The following is a 17,778-nucleotide window of genomic DNA, read 5'->3' as shown; positions in this document are numbered from 1 at the left end:
ATAAACATTTCAAGGCATATAGGTGTTTAATTCTACAACATATGTACTTGAATATCATCCATACGATTATGAACTAATGTCAAATAGCTGTTCCAGATCTATTTACACCCATACCAGGCCTGGCTGTCACTTCTTAACACTTTTGATGCACTATAGATCTTTTATGGGGTACATCTAATTAACATTCAGGTCTAATTTACACGGATGGAATAAATTGATGTACATTACAGTTGTCAGCAAGTAGACCTGGTGAAATGTGTCACTGCTTCTCTGGATAAATGGCGCAAAGAGGGACAGTGTTAATGTACTTCTATTATTCTCTTCATTTTACAGAGCATACAAGCAGTACTATTGCAATCTCAAAGTAGTCCGTCAACATTCTTCTTGTCAGTCATTGTTGCTAAGTTGTTGTCGTATGCACTGATGCAAATGCTCAGCTAGCCGATCTGGTTCCTAAGTCAATAAGCAACTTGCACATATCGAGTCAATAAGAAAAGACAGGGCTTAAACACAGCCCCTGTGACTCTCGATTGCCTGATACATCCTTATAAAAGACAAGTCGGCAGCTTACTGCCATTTGACAGAAGAGCAGGGTGAGTACACATAATTCTGATAGAGCCTACACATGAACACAATGCAGTTCAATTTATTGATAAAACAAATGAAACAGAAAACAATTTTCTTTCTCAGGTTAGGTGAGCTTTTAGAGACTTTAAAGTAACACCAGCAAACAACTTTATCAGAAAACATATGCTTCGTTTTGCTATAATTTACCTTTGGAAGACGTAATGGGCTTTGGAGTGAGTATGAGCCCTTATTTGGCTCTGTGTAAATACTGTAAGTATTTGATTGATTATACCCTTTTTCTTCAAAACATCCAATACATTCTTATAGCCTATAATGACAGCTTGATTTGTAAATTAGTTAGAGTTTATTATGGTCTTCAATGTGCACTCAACTTAGCCTACACATTCAAATTAATGCAACAATGTAAATGTCAACCAGTAACTTGAGCATCTGCTCAACTTCTGCATTACATTTGAACCAGTAACTTTTGGGGTATTTCCAAATGTTGTTAAGAAATAAAGAAAGGGATGTTAGAACATTCTGTCAAAAGTACTAATATGAACAAATAATTTGGATTGATATTATTGGCTTTTCATTGTTGCCATTAAATGATCTTGCAATTACTGATAATTGATGTCTTATTTCTTATTCATTTGATTTCCATTCTCATCTATTTCTGGTCTTTCCTAGTCCCTCTGGCCATAGTTGTGGTCATAGTTTTCAGTGTGAATGGAAAGGACCCTCTATTTGATTGCCTACAAGACCCAGACTATAATGAGCTACTTATGATAGTGGACAAGGGTCTCCCCCAAACCAACACACCTCATCATATTGCAATCATCGGGGCTGGCATCTCTGGCCTGACGGCAGCAAAGTTTTTGGAGGAGGCAGGACACAAGGTAGTCACCCAGATTCACTGAACAGTCTCTAAACACAATGTAAATGTCTCATTTCTATGTCAGTATAACACCTATTACAAATAGTGCATGTGCAGTACATGATCACTTCACTGACTTTTATTGGACCTCCAGGTAACCATAATAGAGGCAAGTGATCGAATAGGAGGACGGGTGGAGACGTACAGACCTAAGGGAGAGCACTGGTACGCAGAGCTTGGTGCCATGAGGATCCCTAACTTCCATACGTGAGTAAGGCCTGTTAGCTCTGACTTACCATTGCAGGATTGGGGTCAGTTGAATTTGAATTCAATGATTTCATGAAGTGAATTGACATTGCATTGCTTTCCATGACGATTTTTCAGTTTCACATTTCTTGCATATGACCCTAACCCTGTATGATAGATATGAGTCAGAGTTTTGCAATGTTGGTCATGGGTAGTTCTAGCAGTGGACGCTTATGTAGACGTGAGAGATTCTGAGTTGTAAAAACAGGAAATTAAGCAGTTCAGAATGATCTTGAACGGAGTCAGTGTGCTTGACTCTCAGTCCTATACTCCACAATACAAAGCTATCACAATATATCTTATCTCCTAACGTTTATTTTTGAAAATAACTCAAGTATCTTATCTAAAATTATTTGCATGGGAATGACAGCATGTGCTTGCTTTTACATCAACATTTCAATGTTAACCATAAGATATCTCACTCCATAGAATTCTGTTGAAGATTGCAAACAATATGGGCCTTAGGCTAAACCCATTCATTGAGGATGACAAAAATACCTACTATCTGGTGAATGGATTGCTGCACAAAACCTATGAGGTGAAAGGGGACCCAGACGTCCTCAACTATACCTTGAATGAAGAGGAGAGAGGGAAGTCAGCTGATCAGCTCTTTGATTTGGCTCTGCAGAAGGTTGGTGCAGAAGCAGGGGAATCAAGTAGGGTTTTAGGGTACAATAGAATTAACTATTATCCTGATCAGTTACTGTGACATCTTATCACAAAATGTACATGACATATACAGTTGAAGTCAGAAGTTTACATACACTTAGGTTGGAGTCATTAAAACTTGTTTTTCAACCACTCCACAAATGTCTTGTTAACAAACTATAGTTTTGGCAAATCAGTTAGGACATCTACTTTGTGCATGACACAAGTATATTTTTCCAACAATTGTTTACAGACAGATTATTTCACTTATAATTCACTATATCACAATTCCAGTGGGTCAGGCGTTTACATACACTAAGTTGACGGTGCCTTTAAACAGCTTGGAAAATTCCAGAAAATTATGTCATGGCTTTAGAAGCTTCTAACAGGCTAATTGACATCATTTGAGTCAATTGGAGGTGTACCTGTGGATGTATTTCAAGGCCTACCTTCAAACTCAGTACCTCTTTGCTTGACATCATGGGAAAATCAAAAGAAATCAGCCAAGAAAAAAAATAATTGTAGACCTCCACAAGTCTGGTTCATCCTTGGGAGCAATTTCCAAACGCCTGAAGGTACCACGTTCATCTCTACAAACAATAGTACGCAAGTATAAACACCATGGGACCACGCAGCCGTCATACCGCTCAGGAAGGAGACGCGTTCTGTCTCCAAGAGATGAACGTACTTTTGTGCGAAAAGTGCAAATCAAAGGACCTTGTGAAGATGCTGGAGGAAACAGGTACAAAAGTATCTATATCCACAGTAAAATGAGTCCTATATCGACATAACCTGAAAGCCTGCTCAGCAAGGAAGAAGCCACTGCTCCAAAACCGCCATAAAAAAGCCAGACTACGGTTTGCAACTACACATGGGGACAAAGATCTTACTTTTTGGAGAAATGTCCTCTAGTCTAATGAAACAAAAATAGAACTGTTTGCCCATAATGACCATCGTTATGTTTGGAGGAAAAAGGGGGAACTTGCAAGCCGAAGAACAACATCCCAACCGTGAAGCACAGGGGTGGCAGCATCATGCTGTGGGGGTGCTTTGCTGCAGGAGGGACTGGTGCACTTCACAAAATAGATGGCATCATGAGGAAGGAAAATTATGTGGAAATATTGAAGCAACATCTCAAGACATCAGTCAGGAAGTTAAAGCTTGGCCGCAAATTGGTCTTCCAAATGGACAATGACCCCAAGCATACTTCCAAAGTTGTACCAAAATGGCTTAAGGACAACAAAATCAAGGTATTGGAGTGGCCATCACTGTGTGGGCAGAACTGAAAAAGCGTGTGCGATCAAGGAGGCCTACAAACCTGACTCAGTTACACCAGCTCTGTCACGAGGAAAGGGCCAAAATTCACCCAACTTATTGTGGGAAGCTTGTGGAAGGCTACCCGAAACGTTTGACCCAAGTTAAACAATTTAAAGGCAATGCTACCAAATACTAATTGAGTGTATGTCAACTTCTTACCCACTGGGAATGTGATGAAAGAAACAATAGCTCAGGGGTCCCCAAACTTTTTCCTGTGAGGGCCACATAACTTTTCCCTTCTCTGATGGGGGGCCGGTGTCAGTTTGTAACAGAAAAAGTGTGACGATCGTAGGGGAGCTTAAAAAATTTATTGTTTTCCAGAAAGCCACACATAACCAAATAACCCAACCAAATAACACTATTTATGAAATAAATAATAACTAAATAACTCTCTCTGGGTTCTTCATAGAAAAAAAAGCCATGGAACATTAACTTTCTGTTGTGCCATGCACAATCTTAACAGATAAAAGTTCAGCTCAGTTGTCAGAGCAGAATCTCTCTGACACATATGAGCAGTCTCTTAAAGTTCTTGTGTTCCTTCCTTATAATCCTTTTGTAGGTTCCAGCAGGCTTGTAGACACCGCTGTTTGCAGCTCTCTCTCATCAACTTCCCTGTGAAAACCACAAAGGAAGCAGGTTGAGAAACTGAACTAAGTGATACAGCACCTACACAGCACAATACATTTCACTACCAGTATGGTTGTAAAGATGGATTTTATCCCAGTAGATTTTATTATGATTATATTTGTTTATGCTCAGAATGACTCATTCAAGTCAGAAAAGTGAGCTTACCTATGTATGTTCATCAGTGTGAACTGTGGGCCTGCATCTGGCTGGTGAGAAGTTGAATATCAGGTTCCATTCTAGTTACAGCCAGTCTCAAGCACTGATGCAAATGTTCATCTGTCAATCTTGATCTCATCGGAGTTTTCAGCAGTTTCATGCGAGAAAAGGTTTTCTCGCAGATATACGTGCTGCCAAAAACTGTGGACATTTTCATTGCGTGTTTTTTGATGTTTGGATATGTGTCGTTTGGGAGGGCGGCATAGAAGTCAATGAGACTGTTGGGCTTGAATGCGTCTTTCAGAACATCACAGTTCTGTAACTCAGCCAACTCAAACTGATATGAAGGCTGGGCTTCATCAATGTCGGCAACAAAGGGGTTCTGAAAAAGACGGATTTCTTTTGCATGAACATGTAGTTCGCTGAATCGCACACCGAACTCCGCCTTCAGCATTTCCAGTGCTTCCACGCACTTTTCAGCTGGTAACGGGACCGCTGGGTTCTCTGTCGACAGGTTTTGGGTAGCAGGAAGATGGACGAAGTTGCGCTTTTTCACTTGTTCCAAAAGCAGCGCTAATTTCACCTCAAATGCTTTTATGTGTGAATACATGTCGCAAATGAGTTTCCCCTCGCCTTGTAGCTGCAAGTTAAGGCTGTTAAGTATTTCTGTCACGTCTGTTAAAAATGCGAGGTGCCATTTCCATTCTGGGTCGATCAGCTCTGGGACCGTTTTGTCTTTTAAATGAAGAAATGCGTTAATTTCGGGTAGCAGCTCGTAAAAACGCCTCAAAACTCTGCCCCGGCTCAGCCATCGGACCTCTGTGTAGTACAGCACATCTCCGTGCGTAGACTCCAGTTCAGACAGGAATTCTTGGAACTGCCTGTGTTTAAGTCCCTTTGCTCTGATGAAGTTTATGCACGACACCACAACCTTCATTACAGAATCCCACGTCAACACTTTGCAGCACAGTGCTTGCTGGTGAATTAGGCAGTGGACTCGTAGCGGGGCGGTGAGACCCCTTTTTTCCAACTCCCGGTTCATGCGTCCTATTAGACCGCGAGTTTCGCCCACCATGCTAGGAGCCCCGTCAGTCGTGATGCTAGCTAGCTTTGACCAGTCCAGGTCCAACTTCTCCATGGTTTGGCACACTTTGTCAAAAATATCCTCTCCCGTTGTAGTCCCTTTGAGACTTTGGAGGGCTGCCAGCTCCTCGCATATCTCAAAGTTTGCGCTAACTCCACGAATAAAAATGAGCAGTTGCGCTGTGTCTTGCACGTCCGTGCTCTCATCCAGTGCTAATGAAAAAAAGTCAAATTCTTTCGTCTTCTGCTGCAGCTGGGCATATACATTACTCCCGATTTCTTCAACGCGTCTGGTGATTGTACTCGCCGACAGACTTACGGCATTAAATGCATCTTTCTTCTCGGGACACACCTCCTCCGCGACAGCATCCATACATTTCTTAACAAACTCTCCGTCAGTGAAAGGCTTACCGCTGCTTGCTATCAGTTTAGCAACCCGAAAGCTGGCCCGAACGGATGCCTGGTTCAGCTGAGCTTGGCGTACAAATGTATTCTGCTGAGATAGTAGTCCACTTTTTAGCTTTGAGAGTTTGTCTGCTCGTATTTGGCCTTGCAAGCTATCGTACTTGTCTTTGTGACGGGATTCATAGTGTCGGCGAAGATTGTATTCTTTGAATACCGCCACCGTCTCTTGACAGATGAGACAAACAGCCTTTTCTTTGCATTGAACAAAAAAATAATCGTTTGTCCACTGCGGGTTAAATACCCTGCATTCTGAATCAATTTTTCTCTTACCTAACCTTTTCGCCATTATTCCGTTCTCTCTTTGACAGGGCCGGGCCTAGGATTTTTTTTCTGGAGGCCAAATAGGAAAAAAATCCGATAGCGTCTCTGGGATTGTTCAGAGGGCCGGGCCAAATGTGCTGACGGGCCGTATCCGGCCCGCGGGCCGTAGTTTGGTGACCACTGCAATAGCTGAACTAAAAAATTCTCTCTACTATTATTCTGACATTTCACATTGTTAAAATATAGTGATGATCCTAACTGACCTAAGACAGGGAATTTTTACTAGGAATAAATGTCAGGAATTGTGAAAAACTGATTTTCAATGTATTTGGCTAAGGTGTATGTAAACTTCCGACTTCAACTGTACCTGAGCCATACATGATTTGTTGCAGATAAGAGATTATGTGGAAAGCCATGACTGCCTTGCCATGCTGGACAACTATGACATGTACTCTGTAAAGGTAAAGAAAGAAAGCACTTCATAGCCCTCCTTGTAGGCCTACTGTATATGGTTGGCTTTTATGAGATAACCCATGTTGAGTGATGACACCAGACAAGATACAGCCGCTGCTTTGAGTAAAAACTGTCTTTCAGTTTTCTGACTTGGAAATGAGAATGTGATGGGTTGATATTGATTGTAACATTATTACAACATTATGTATACATTTAGCATATATTCCTTTGAACATAGCCACTTGCCCTTTTCATTCAGCCATTCTACATATACAGTACAGCTAATGTTAAGTGTAAATTGTTTGTTTCTGACAGGAGTATCTTGTGAACGAGGTGAATCTGAGTCGTGGTGCTTTGCGGATGATTGGGGATATTCTGAATGTGAACAGTTTATTCTACACTGCACTCACAGAGGCGCTGTATGATCAGTCTGATATCAATGATGAGACTACGTAAGAATGCCCCTTCTGTATATACACCACAATCAGCTGATTATAGAGAGCCCTACTTGGTGGAGTTCAATTACATCAGCAGAGGGTAGGGGTGGGTCTATGCTTTTGTTCCAACCACAGTAACAAACATGATGCAGCTCCAGCAATCAAAGCCTTGACTGAAGACTGTAAATAATTAAACACACCCGTATACAGGTGTGTTACTTTTCGGTTGGATCAAAAGCCTGGTCGCACAACGGCCCTCTCCAGATAAGACTAGGCACCACTGCCTCACTACTTTGGTTACAACACATTTACACGTGCTGTATAGCCTATGAATGCACAGACTTTACAGCAGTGTGATTATGTTTTTGTTTTCAGCTACTTTGAGGTCACAGGCGGGTTTGACAAACTACCCAATGCCATTTGCAAGGACTTGAAGGGCACCATCCACCTAAACTCCAAGGTGAAACGTATCAGTCAGACCAGCAATAAAGTGACCGTGTCCTACCAGGACCACCAACTCTGGCACAAACCATCCTCCCTCAGCCACTTGACAGTAGACTACGCCTTGGTGACAGCCACCGCCAAGGCTACACTCTTCATCGACTTCCAGCCCCCGCTCTCAGCATACAAGATGGAGGCGCTGCGGTCGCTGCACTATGATAGTGCCACCAAGGTAAGGGTTGCAGTGTAATATACAGTAGTTAAGGTTTTCTCAATTTTAGGTCTGGAGTGGGGCCTTGGTGATATTTTTTTTTTCTTTCCCAGCACTAACACCCCTGACGCATTTAATCAAACGCTCAGTGGTTAGTTGAACCAGGGGTTACTGAGCTAGCAATAACATTTGCAGTCCTGTGGGTCCCCACTGGTGTATTATATACTGTGCATTCTGATAGTTTGATCCTGTTATTTAAAACTGTTCTAATGAGAAGGGCTATTAATAAAGTTGATATCATTATCATTATGAAGGTGGTCCTGATATTCAGTGAGAGGTTCTGGGAGAAAGATGACATCAATGGAGGGAGGAGTATCACGGATCTGCCCTCTCGTTTCATCTACTACCCCAGCCACAAATTTCCTAACACGGACATTGGGGTCCTCTTGGCCTCTTATACCTTCTCGGATGACGCCACCCTCTTTCATGGAGTGGATGACAAGGAGCTGCAGGCTCTGGTGCTGGAGGATCTTGTCAAGATCCACGGGGAGGGCATACGGCCGCTATGCATCGGAGGATTGGTGAAGAAGTGGGCGCTGGATCCCTATAGTCTTGGGGCGTTTGCCCTCTTCACCCCGTATCAGCATATAGACTACGCCGCAGAGCTGTTCATGAACGACAAAAGGATCCACTTTGCTGGGGAGCACACAGCCCTGCCTCATGCCTGGATAGAGACGGCGATGAAGTCTGCTCTAAGGGCAGCCAGAAATATCAATAACCTCACAGAGTAGAGAACAGGTGCAGTACAGTATACTGTAATCCACTGGTGAAAGTGTTTTTGTCTACATATTTGTGTATGTGCACTACTGTCATGAATTGCCCTCATGGGTTGAGGATCAAACATTCCTGCTAGGCAGAGGTTTGAACACCCTCTTTCCTGGGGGCCAGTTTTATGACTTAACAGCTGGTCATAAATATATATATATATGATTAAGTAAGAGTATTTTGGTGAAGATAGGAATGTGATTTTAGTCTTCTAATGAGATAATAGTTTTTCATATAAACTATGCACAGTGACTAGCTACGCCCGAGTGACATCAGAGATTGTGTAAACATGATGGAACGCCCCTGTCACGCCCTGGCTCGGGGGACTCTCGTATGTTGAGCCAGGGTGTTAGTTTCTATGTTTTTGTTGTAGGTTGTGGGTCTAGTTTACTTATTTCTATGTTGGCCTGAGTGACTCCCAATCAGAGGCAACGAGTGTCAGCTGGTTGTTTCTGATTGGGAGCCATATTTAAACAGTCGGGTTTTCATTCGTGTTTGTGGGTTTTTGTTTATAGTCTGTTTATGGTAACCGTGAACTGGCATGTATCGTTCATTGTTTTGTTCGTGTTTCCTTCAGTGTGAATAAATATGTTTGCATTCAACGCTGCGCATTGGTCCTCTCTGTTAGACGATCGTGACAGCCCCTTTTACCCCGAGTGCATAAAAAGCCTTGAAAAACAGTCCACTAGGGACCTGTTTTCAATGTATTACGTTAGTAATCAATAACCTATGTGTGTTTATATTGTGTTATTATTTAGTTAGTTAGTAAATAAATAATTAAGCCAATTTGTGTATTGCTGATTCATCAATAAGTTTAGGGTTCTTGCAGGTTCGAGGATTATGCGACGTTCAGAATGAGACTGATAAGAGGTAATTATTTGATAAGTGACTATTATCGATATATAACATATCTTCTAAGAGTTTAATTCGGGAGATGGTAACTCGTTAAACAACTTCTTCCGTGGTGCCCCACATTCCTAACGATTTAATTGTTACATGATTAATTTAATCAAGTGACAATTAAACATAGTTAGGTGATTTGATAAATAACAGACATACATTAAAGTAAGTCATGTCACGACACTACATTACCAAAAGTATATGGACACCTGTTCTATGTGGACACCCGTTTGTCAAACATCTCATTCCAAAATCATTGGCATTAATATGGAGTTGGCCCCCCCTTTCCTTCTTTAATAGCCTCCACTCTTTTGGGAAGGCTTTCCACTCGATGTTGGAAGATGGGATTGCTTCCATTCACCCACAAAAACATTAGTGAGGTCGGGCACTGATGTTGGGCGATTAGGCCTGGTTCGAAGTCGGCGTTCCAATTCATCCCAAAGGTGTTCGATAGGGTTGAGGTCAGGGCTCTGTGCAAGCCAGTCAAGTTTGTTTCCTAATTTAGTTTGGACTCTTCCAGATAACTTTGTTATGTCCAGTCACTCGCCATGCCATGGTGCCGCTGCCGGTTTCGGGGGGATTTTGGCCAAAATGTCCCCCTTTGACACATGGCGTTCATGTTTATTCAACCCCCTTCCTGTTAATGTAGTTCACTCAAGCGAGGGTGGTGAGAAAAACTGCTGTCTACATCACTGCAGGCAGAGCTTAGTCAGACTAGACATGTGCCAAGGCCTATCGCCAAATCAACGTCCCTGACCACATTAGAAGAGCAACTATATTTTTCATCTTATTATTTCATTTGTCTGCATATTCTGGTGCATTGATGTTCATATTTCTGTGGAGAGAGGTTGATAAAACTGCTTGATGTTCTTTGAAGATATACTCAGAGGAAATATCTGAATGCATTTGTTTGATCTAATGTGTCACGATCGTCGGATACAGAGGACCAAGGCGCAGCGTGGAAAGTGAACATACTTATATTTATTATAGTAATCACACGAACAAAATAACAAATTGATACGTGCCGTCCTTAGTGCAAAACACAAACCTACACAGGAACAAGATCCCACAAACACTGTGGAAAAACAGACTGTTTAAATATGGTTCCCAATCAGAGACAACCAGCAACAGCTGACACTCGTTGCCTCTGATTGAGAACCACTCTGGCCAACATGGAAACACAATAACTAGAACTACACCCTAGAAACACAAAACTAGAACAACACAAAGAACACTCACACCCTGGATCAACATACAAGCGTCCCCAGAGCCAGGGCGTGACATAATGTTTTCTCCATTTCATCTCAAAGTAGTCTGTCAACATTCTTCTTGTCAGTCATTGTTGCTAAGTTGTTGTAGTATGCTAGGTAACTTCGGAAAGTATTCAGACCTCTTGACTCTTTCCACATTTTGTTAGCTTAAAGCCTTATTCTAAAATTGATTAAAATTGTTTTTTCCCCCTCAATCTACACACAATACCCTATAATGACAAAGCAAAAACTGTTTTTTTTTTAGAAATGTTTGCTAATAAAATAATAATGACATATGACATTTACATAAGTATTCAGACCCTTTACTCAGTACTTTGCTGAAGCACCTTTGGCAGCGATTAAGCCTCAAGTCTTCTTGGGTATGACGCATCAAGCTTGGCACACCTGTATTTGGGGAGTTTCTCCCATTCTTCTCTGCAGATCCTCTCAAGCTCTGTCAGGTTGGATGGGGAGCATTGCTGCACAGCTATTTTCAGGACTCTCCAGAGATGTTTGATTAGGTTCAAGTCTGGGCTCTCGCTGGGCCACTCAAGGACATTCAGAGACTTGTCTCAAAGTCACTCCTACGTTGTCTTGGCTGTGTGCTTAGGGTCGTTGTCCTGTTGGAAGGTGAACCTTCGCCCCAGTCTGAGGTCCTGAGCACTGTGGAGCAGGTTTTCATCAAGGATCTCTCTGTACTTTGCTCCATTCATCTTTGCCTCGATTCTGACTAGTCTCCCAGTCCCTGCCACTGAAAAACATCCCCTCAGCATGATGCTACCACCACCACCATGCTTCACTGTAGGGATGCTGCCAGGTTTCCTCCAGATGTGATGCTTGGCATTCAGGCGAAATAGTTCAATCTTGGTTTCATCAGACCAGAGAATCTTCTTTCTAATGGTCTGAGAGTCTTTAGGTGCCTTTTGGCAAACTCTAAGTGGGCTGTCATGTCGTTTTTTACTGAAGAGTGGCTTCCGTCTTTCCACTCTCCCATAAATGCCTAATTGGTGGAGTGCTGCAGAGATGGTTGGCCATTTGGAAGGTTCTCCTATCTCCACAGAGGAACTCTTGAGCTCTGTCAGTGTGACCATCGGGTTCTTGGTCACCACCCTGACCAAGGCCCTTCTCCCCCAATTGCAGTTCTCTTCCGAGCGCTGAAACCACTCATCCAACGCAGGAGCCTCAATCTGACTCTGATGCCAAGTTGCCAGGACCGGCTGATAACCTAACACACACTGAAAGGTAGAAATGTTAGTGGAAGAGTGGCAGAGTAAGTTTTTGGGCCATTTCTGCCCAGGGGATAAAACCCGACCACTCCCCCGGCCGGTCCTGGCAAAAGGACCGCAGAAACCTACCCACATCCTGGTTAACTCTCTCCACCTGCCCATTACTCTCGGGGTGAAAACATGTACATTTACATTACATTTTAGTCATTTAGCAGACGCTCTTATCCAGAGCGACTTACAGGAGCAATTAGGGTTAAGTGCCTTGCTCAAGGGCACATTTACGTCATTTAGCAGATGCTCTTATCCAGAGCGACTTACAAATTGGTGCATTCACCCTATAGCCAGTGGGAAATCAACTTTACACTTTTTTTTTTTTTGGGGGGGGTAGAAGGATTACTTTATCATATCCCAGGTATTCCTTAAAGAGGTGGGGTTTCAAATGTCTCCGGAAGGTGGTGAGTGACTCCGCTGTCCTGGCGTCGTGAGGGAGCTTGTTCCACCATTGGGGTGCCAGAGCAGCGAACAGTTTTGACTGGGCTGAGCGGGAACTATGCTTCCGCAGAGGAAGGGGAGCCAGCAGGCCAGAGGTGGATGAACGCAATGCCCTCGTTTGGGTGTAGGGACTGATCAGAGCCCGAAGGTACGGAGGTGCCGTTCCCCTCACTGCTCCATAGGCAAGCACCATGGTCTTGTAACGGATGCGAGCTTCAACTGGAAGCCAGTGGAGTGTGCGGAGGAGGGGGGTGACATGAGAGAACTTGGGAAGATTGAACACCAGACGGGCTGCGGCATTCTGGATGAGTTGTAGGGGATTAATGGCACAGTCAGGGAGGCCTGCCAACAGCGAGTTGCAGTAATCCAGACGGGAGATGACAAGTGCCTGGATTAGGACCTGTGCCGCTTCCTGTGTAAGGCAGGGTCGTACTCTCCGAATGTTGTAGAGCATGAACCTGCAGGATTGGTTCACCGCCTTGATGTTAGCGGAGAACGACAGGGTGTTGTCCAGGGTCACGCCAAGGCTCTTCGCACTCTGGGAGGAGGACACAACGGAGTTGTCAACCGTGATGGCGAGATCATGGAACGGGCAGTCCTTCCCCGGGAGGAAGAGCAGCTCCGTCTTGCCAGGGTTCAGCTTGAGGTGGTGATCCGTCATCCATACTGATATGTCTGCCAGACATGCAGAGATGTGATTCGCCACCTGGTTATCGGAAGTGGGAAAGGAGAAGATTAGTTGTGTATCGTCAGAGTAGCAATGATAGGAGACGCCATGTGAGGATATGACAGAGCCAAGTGACTTGGTGTATAGGGAGAATAGGAGAGGGCCTAGAACTGAGCCCTGGGGGACACCAGTGGTGAGAGCACGTGGTGCGGAGACAGCTTCTCGCAAAGCCACTTGGTAGGAGCGACCGGTCAGGTAGGACGCAATCCAGGAGTGAGCCGCGCCGGAGATGCCCAGCTCGGAGAGGGTGGAGAGGAGGATCTGATGGTTCACAGTATCAAAGGCAGCAGACAGGTCTAGAAGGACAAGAGCAGAGGAGAGAGAGTTAGCTTTAGCAGTGCGGAGAGCCTCCGTGACACAGAGAAGAGCAGTCTCAGTTGAATGACCAGTCCTGAAACCTGACAGGTTTGGATCAAGAAGGTCATTCTGAGAGAGATAGCAAGAGAGTTGGCTAAAGATGGCAAGCTCAATCGTTTTGGAAAGAAAATAAAGAAGGGATACTGGTCTGTAGTTGTTGACATCAGTGGGATCGAGTGTTGGTTTTTTGAGAAGGGGTGCAACTCTCGCTCTCTTGAAGACGGAAGGGACATGGCCAGCGGTCAAGGATGAGTTGATCAGCGAGGTGAGGTAGGGGAGAAGGTCACCGGAGATTGGCTGGAGAAGAGAGGAGGGGATGGGGTCAAGCGGGCAGGTTGTTGGGCGGCCTGCAGTCACAAGTCGCAGGATTTTATCTGGAGAGAGAGGGGAGAAAGAAGTCAAAGCATAGGGTAGGGCAGTGTGAGTAGGACCAGCAGTGTCATTAGACTTAACAAACGAGGATCGGATGTCGTCAACCTTCTTTTCAAAGTGGTTGACGAAGTCATCCACAGAGAGAGAGGAGGGGGGGGGAATTCAGCAGGGAGGAAAATGTGGCAAAGAGCATCCTAGGGGTAGAGGCAGATGCTTGGAATTTAGAGTGGTAGAAAGTGGCCTTAGCAGCAGAAACATATGAAGAAAATGTAGAGAGGAGGGATTGAAAAGATGCCAGGTCGGCAGGGAGTTTAGTTTTCTTCCATTTCCGCTCCGCTGCCCGGAGCTCTGTTCTGTGAGCTCGCAATGAGTCATCAAGCCATGGAGCTGGAGGGGAGGACCGAGCCGGCCGGGAGGATAGGGGACACAGAGAGTCAAAGGATGCAGAAAGGGAGCAGAGGAGGGTTGAGGAGGCAGAATCAGGAGATTGGAGGGAGAAGGATTGAGCAGAGGGAAGAGATGATAGGATGGAAGAGGAGAGAGTAGTGGGAGAGAGAGAGCGAAGGTTGCGGCGGCGCATTACCATCTGTGTAGGGGCAGAGTGAGTAGTGTTGGAGGAGAGCGAGAGAGAAAAGGAAACAAAGTAGTGGTCGGAGACATGGAGGGGAGTTGCAGTGAGATTAGTAGAAGAGCAGCATCTAGTAAAGATGAGGTCAAGCGTATTGCCTGCCTTGTGAGTAGGGGGGGACGGTGAGAGGGTGAGGTCAAAAGAGGAGAGGAGTGGAAAGAAGGAGGCAGAGAGAAATGAGTCAAATGTGGACGTAGGGAGGTTGAAATCCCCCAAAACTGTGAGGGGTGAGCCATCCTCAGGAAAGGAACGTATCAAGGCGTCAAGCTCATTGATGAACTCTCCAAAGGAACCTGGAGGGCGATAGATGACAAGGACATTAAGCTTCAATGGGCTAGTGACTGTGACAGAATGGAATTCAAATGAGGAGATAAACAGATGGGTTAGGGGAAGAATTGAGAATGTCCACTTGGGAGAGATGAGGATTCCTGTGCCACCACCCCTCTGACCAGATGCTCTCGGGGTATGCGAGAACACATGGTCAGACGAGGAGAGAGCAGTAGGAGTAGCAGTGTTTTCAGTGGTAATCCATGTTTCCGTCAGCGCCAGGAAGTCGAGGGACTGGAGGTTAGCATAGGCTGGGATGAAGTCATCTTTGTTGGCAGCAGAACGGCAGTTCCAGAGGCTGCCTGAGACCTGGAACTCCAGGTGTGGGGTGCGTGCAGGGACCACCAGGTTAGAGAGGCAGCAGCCACGCGGTGTGAGGCGTTTGTGTAGCCTGTGCAGAGAGGAGAGAACAGGGATAGGCAGAGGCATAGTTAACAGGCTGTAGCAAATGGCTACAATAATGCAGAGGAGATCGGAATGAAATGAACTAAACATCTGGGAGAGGAGAAAGCAGGGCCTCCCTCACCAAAACTTCCACCTCAGAAACTATAAATTGTTTCACTGAACCACCCGAACAAAAACTCTCCCAACTTCCACCTTTAGAAATCAGAATTGTTGTGAACCACAGCGGTTCAATGTTTCAAGGAATAGACTCAACCCACTTTATTCAGCTAGCTAACTATGACACCATAGCTAACTAGCATGCTAGCATCCAATAACACACAGTTTAGCACCAACACTTGGTCACAACAAACCACCAATAGTGTGTTAACACACTAAACAGATAATTCGTGTCCGTGTCTAGTTCCTTTCATAACGCAGCAATAATTAAACGTTGGCTAGCTAGCACAAATAAATTGTATTTAGCTGCCACAGTACAGCACACAATGGCTACTGTGTTGACTCTGTTCGAAAAACGGCTAGCTAGCTAGCTTCGTGCTACACCCGGCACCGCCGAAAACAATGCTAACCTACAATAACTACCCACAACAGCCCACGATGCCTAACTATGACACCATAGCTAACTAGCATGCTAGCATCCAATAACACACAGTTTAGCACCAATACTTGGTTACAACAAACTACCAATAGTGTGTTAACACACTAAATAGATAATTCGTGTCCGTGTCTAGTTCCTTTCATAACGCAGCAATAATTAAACGTTGGCTAGCTAACACAAGTATATTGTATTTAGCTACTACAGTACAGTTAGCTGGTCGTGTTGGCTAGCTAGCAATGGCTACTGTGTTGACTTTGTTTGAAAAACGGCTAGCTAGCTAGCTTCGTGCTACACCCGGCACCGCCGAAAACAATGCTAACCTACAATAACTACCCACAACAGCCCACGATACCTAACTATGACGCCATAGCTAACTAGCATGCTAGCATCCAATAACACACAGTTTAGCACCAATACTTGGTTACAACAAACTACCAATAGTGTGTTAACACACTAAACAGATAATTCGTGTCCGTGTCTAGTTCCTTTCATAACGCAGCAAAAATTAAACGTTGGCTAGCTAGCACAAATATATTGTATTTAGCTACTGCAGTACAGTTAGCTGGTCGTGTTGGCTAGCTAGCAATGGCTACTGTGTTGACTTTGTTTGAAAAAACGGCTAGCTAGCTAGCTTCGTGCTGCGGGCCTATCTACAATACCTAACTACAATCTAAATACATAATTAAGCCTTAATCGACAAAGCCCAAGCTATGTATAACGCCAAACTTACCCGACGCCAGCTAACATTTGTCTTCTGCAATCAGTAGGTGTAATTAAGTACAGTAGCTACTAACTACCTAACGTTGATGGCTCAGATAATGAGGTTAGAAAAACGGCTGAATGGTAGGTAGCTAGCTGGCTTAATTACAGGTACTCTTAAGCGTGAAATAACATTGGAAACAACTCTCCACCGTTGCTAAACGTTACCAGTAGCTACCCGCTAGCTAGCTAGCCTCGTGCTTCGCCGGGCTCCGCCGTAAACAATACTTACCTACAATAATTACCTACGGAAACCTACAATAACTACCTAAATAACTACCTAAATAAACTACCTACAATACCTAACTACAACTACCTACCTACGATCTAAATACATGGTTTAAGCTTTACTCAACACCATATAAGAAGCCAAGCTTACCTCCTGCTAGAGAAAACACAACCTCTCCCGACCACAGCCGTACCAACACAAAACCTGAGGTCAGGCTGATCGAGACCCCCAGACGTTCCATCAACGCCCTCCAGACCCTTGAGGTGAACTGGGGACCTCGATCCGATACAATATCCTCAGGCACCCCGTAGTGCCGGAAGACGTGTGTAAATAGGGCCTCAACAGTCTGTAGGGCCGTAGGGAGACCTGGCATAGGAATGAGACGGCAGGACTTAGAAAACCGATCCACAATGACCAGGATCGTGGTGTTCCCTTGTGAGGGAGAAGGTCCGTAACAAAATCCACCGAAAGATGGGACCACGGCCGTTGTGGAACAGGTAGGGGTTGTAATTTCCCTCTGGGCAGGTTTCTAGGTGCCTAACACTGGGCGCACACCGAGCAGGAGGAAACTTCCCACTAAGTGCCCTGTCCGACCGATAACCAGGATGTCCAGAGGAGGGTGACGTGTGAGCCCAATACATTAATCGATTGTGAACCTGAAGCGGCACGTACATACGACCCTCTGGACACTGGGGGGGAGTGGGCTCGGTACGTAATGCCCGCTCGATGTCCGCATCAACCTCCCACACCACCGGTGCCACCAGACACAACGCCGGAAGTATGGGAGTGGGCTAAATGGACCTCTCCTCAGTGTCATACAGTCGGGACAGGGCGTCT

The 17,778-nt window shown here is 44.7% G+C and overlaps 1 protein-coding gene across 1 annotated transcript; it reads left to right on the top strand.

Annotated features, from left to right (window-relative positions):
* The first annotated feature begins 803 nt into the window (after positions 1 to 803).
* LOC311134763 (L-amino-acid oxidase-like) lies at positions 804 to 9,274 on the top strand. Its single transcript, XM_084168541.1, has 8 exons — positions 804 to 837; positions 1,258 to 1,466; positions 1,599 to 1,711; positions 2,180 to 2,381; positions 6,700 to 6,768; positions 7,076 to 7,212; positions 7,573 to 7,870; positions 8,164 to 9,274. The coding sequence occupies exons 1-8, from the start codon at positions 807 to 809 to the stop codon at positions 8,638 to 8,640; spliced, it is 1,536 nt and encodes a 511-aa protein (XP_084024667.1). The 5' UTR covers positions 804 to 806; the 3' UTR covers positions 8,641 to 9,274.
* Positions 9,275 to 17,778: the final 8,504 nt, after the last annotated feature.

The sequence above is a fragment of the Coregonus lavaretus genome, assembly GCF_964263955.1.
Source record: "Coregonus lavaretus genome assembly, chromosome: 9".
NCBI lineage: Eukaryota > Metazoa > Chordata > Actinopteri > Salmoniformes > Salmonidae > Coregonus > Coregonus lavaretus.
The sequence above is the reverse complement of the archived record's forward strand: the minus strand, read 5'-3'. Positions and strand labels throughout refer to the sequence as shown.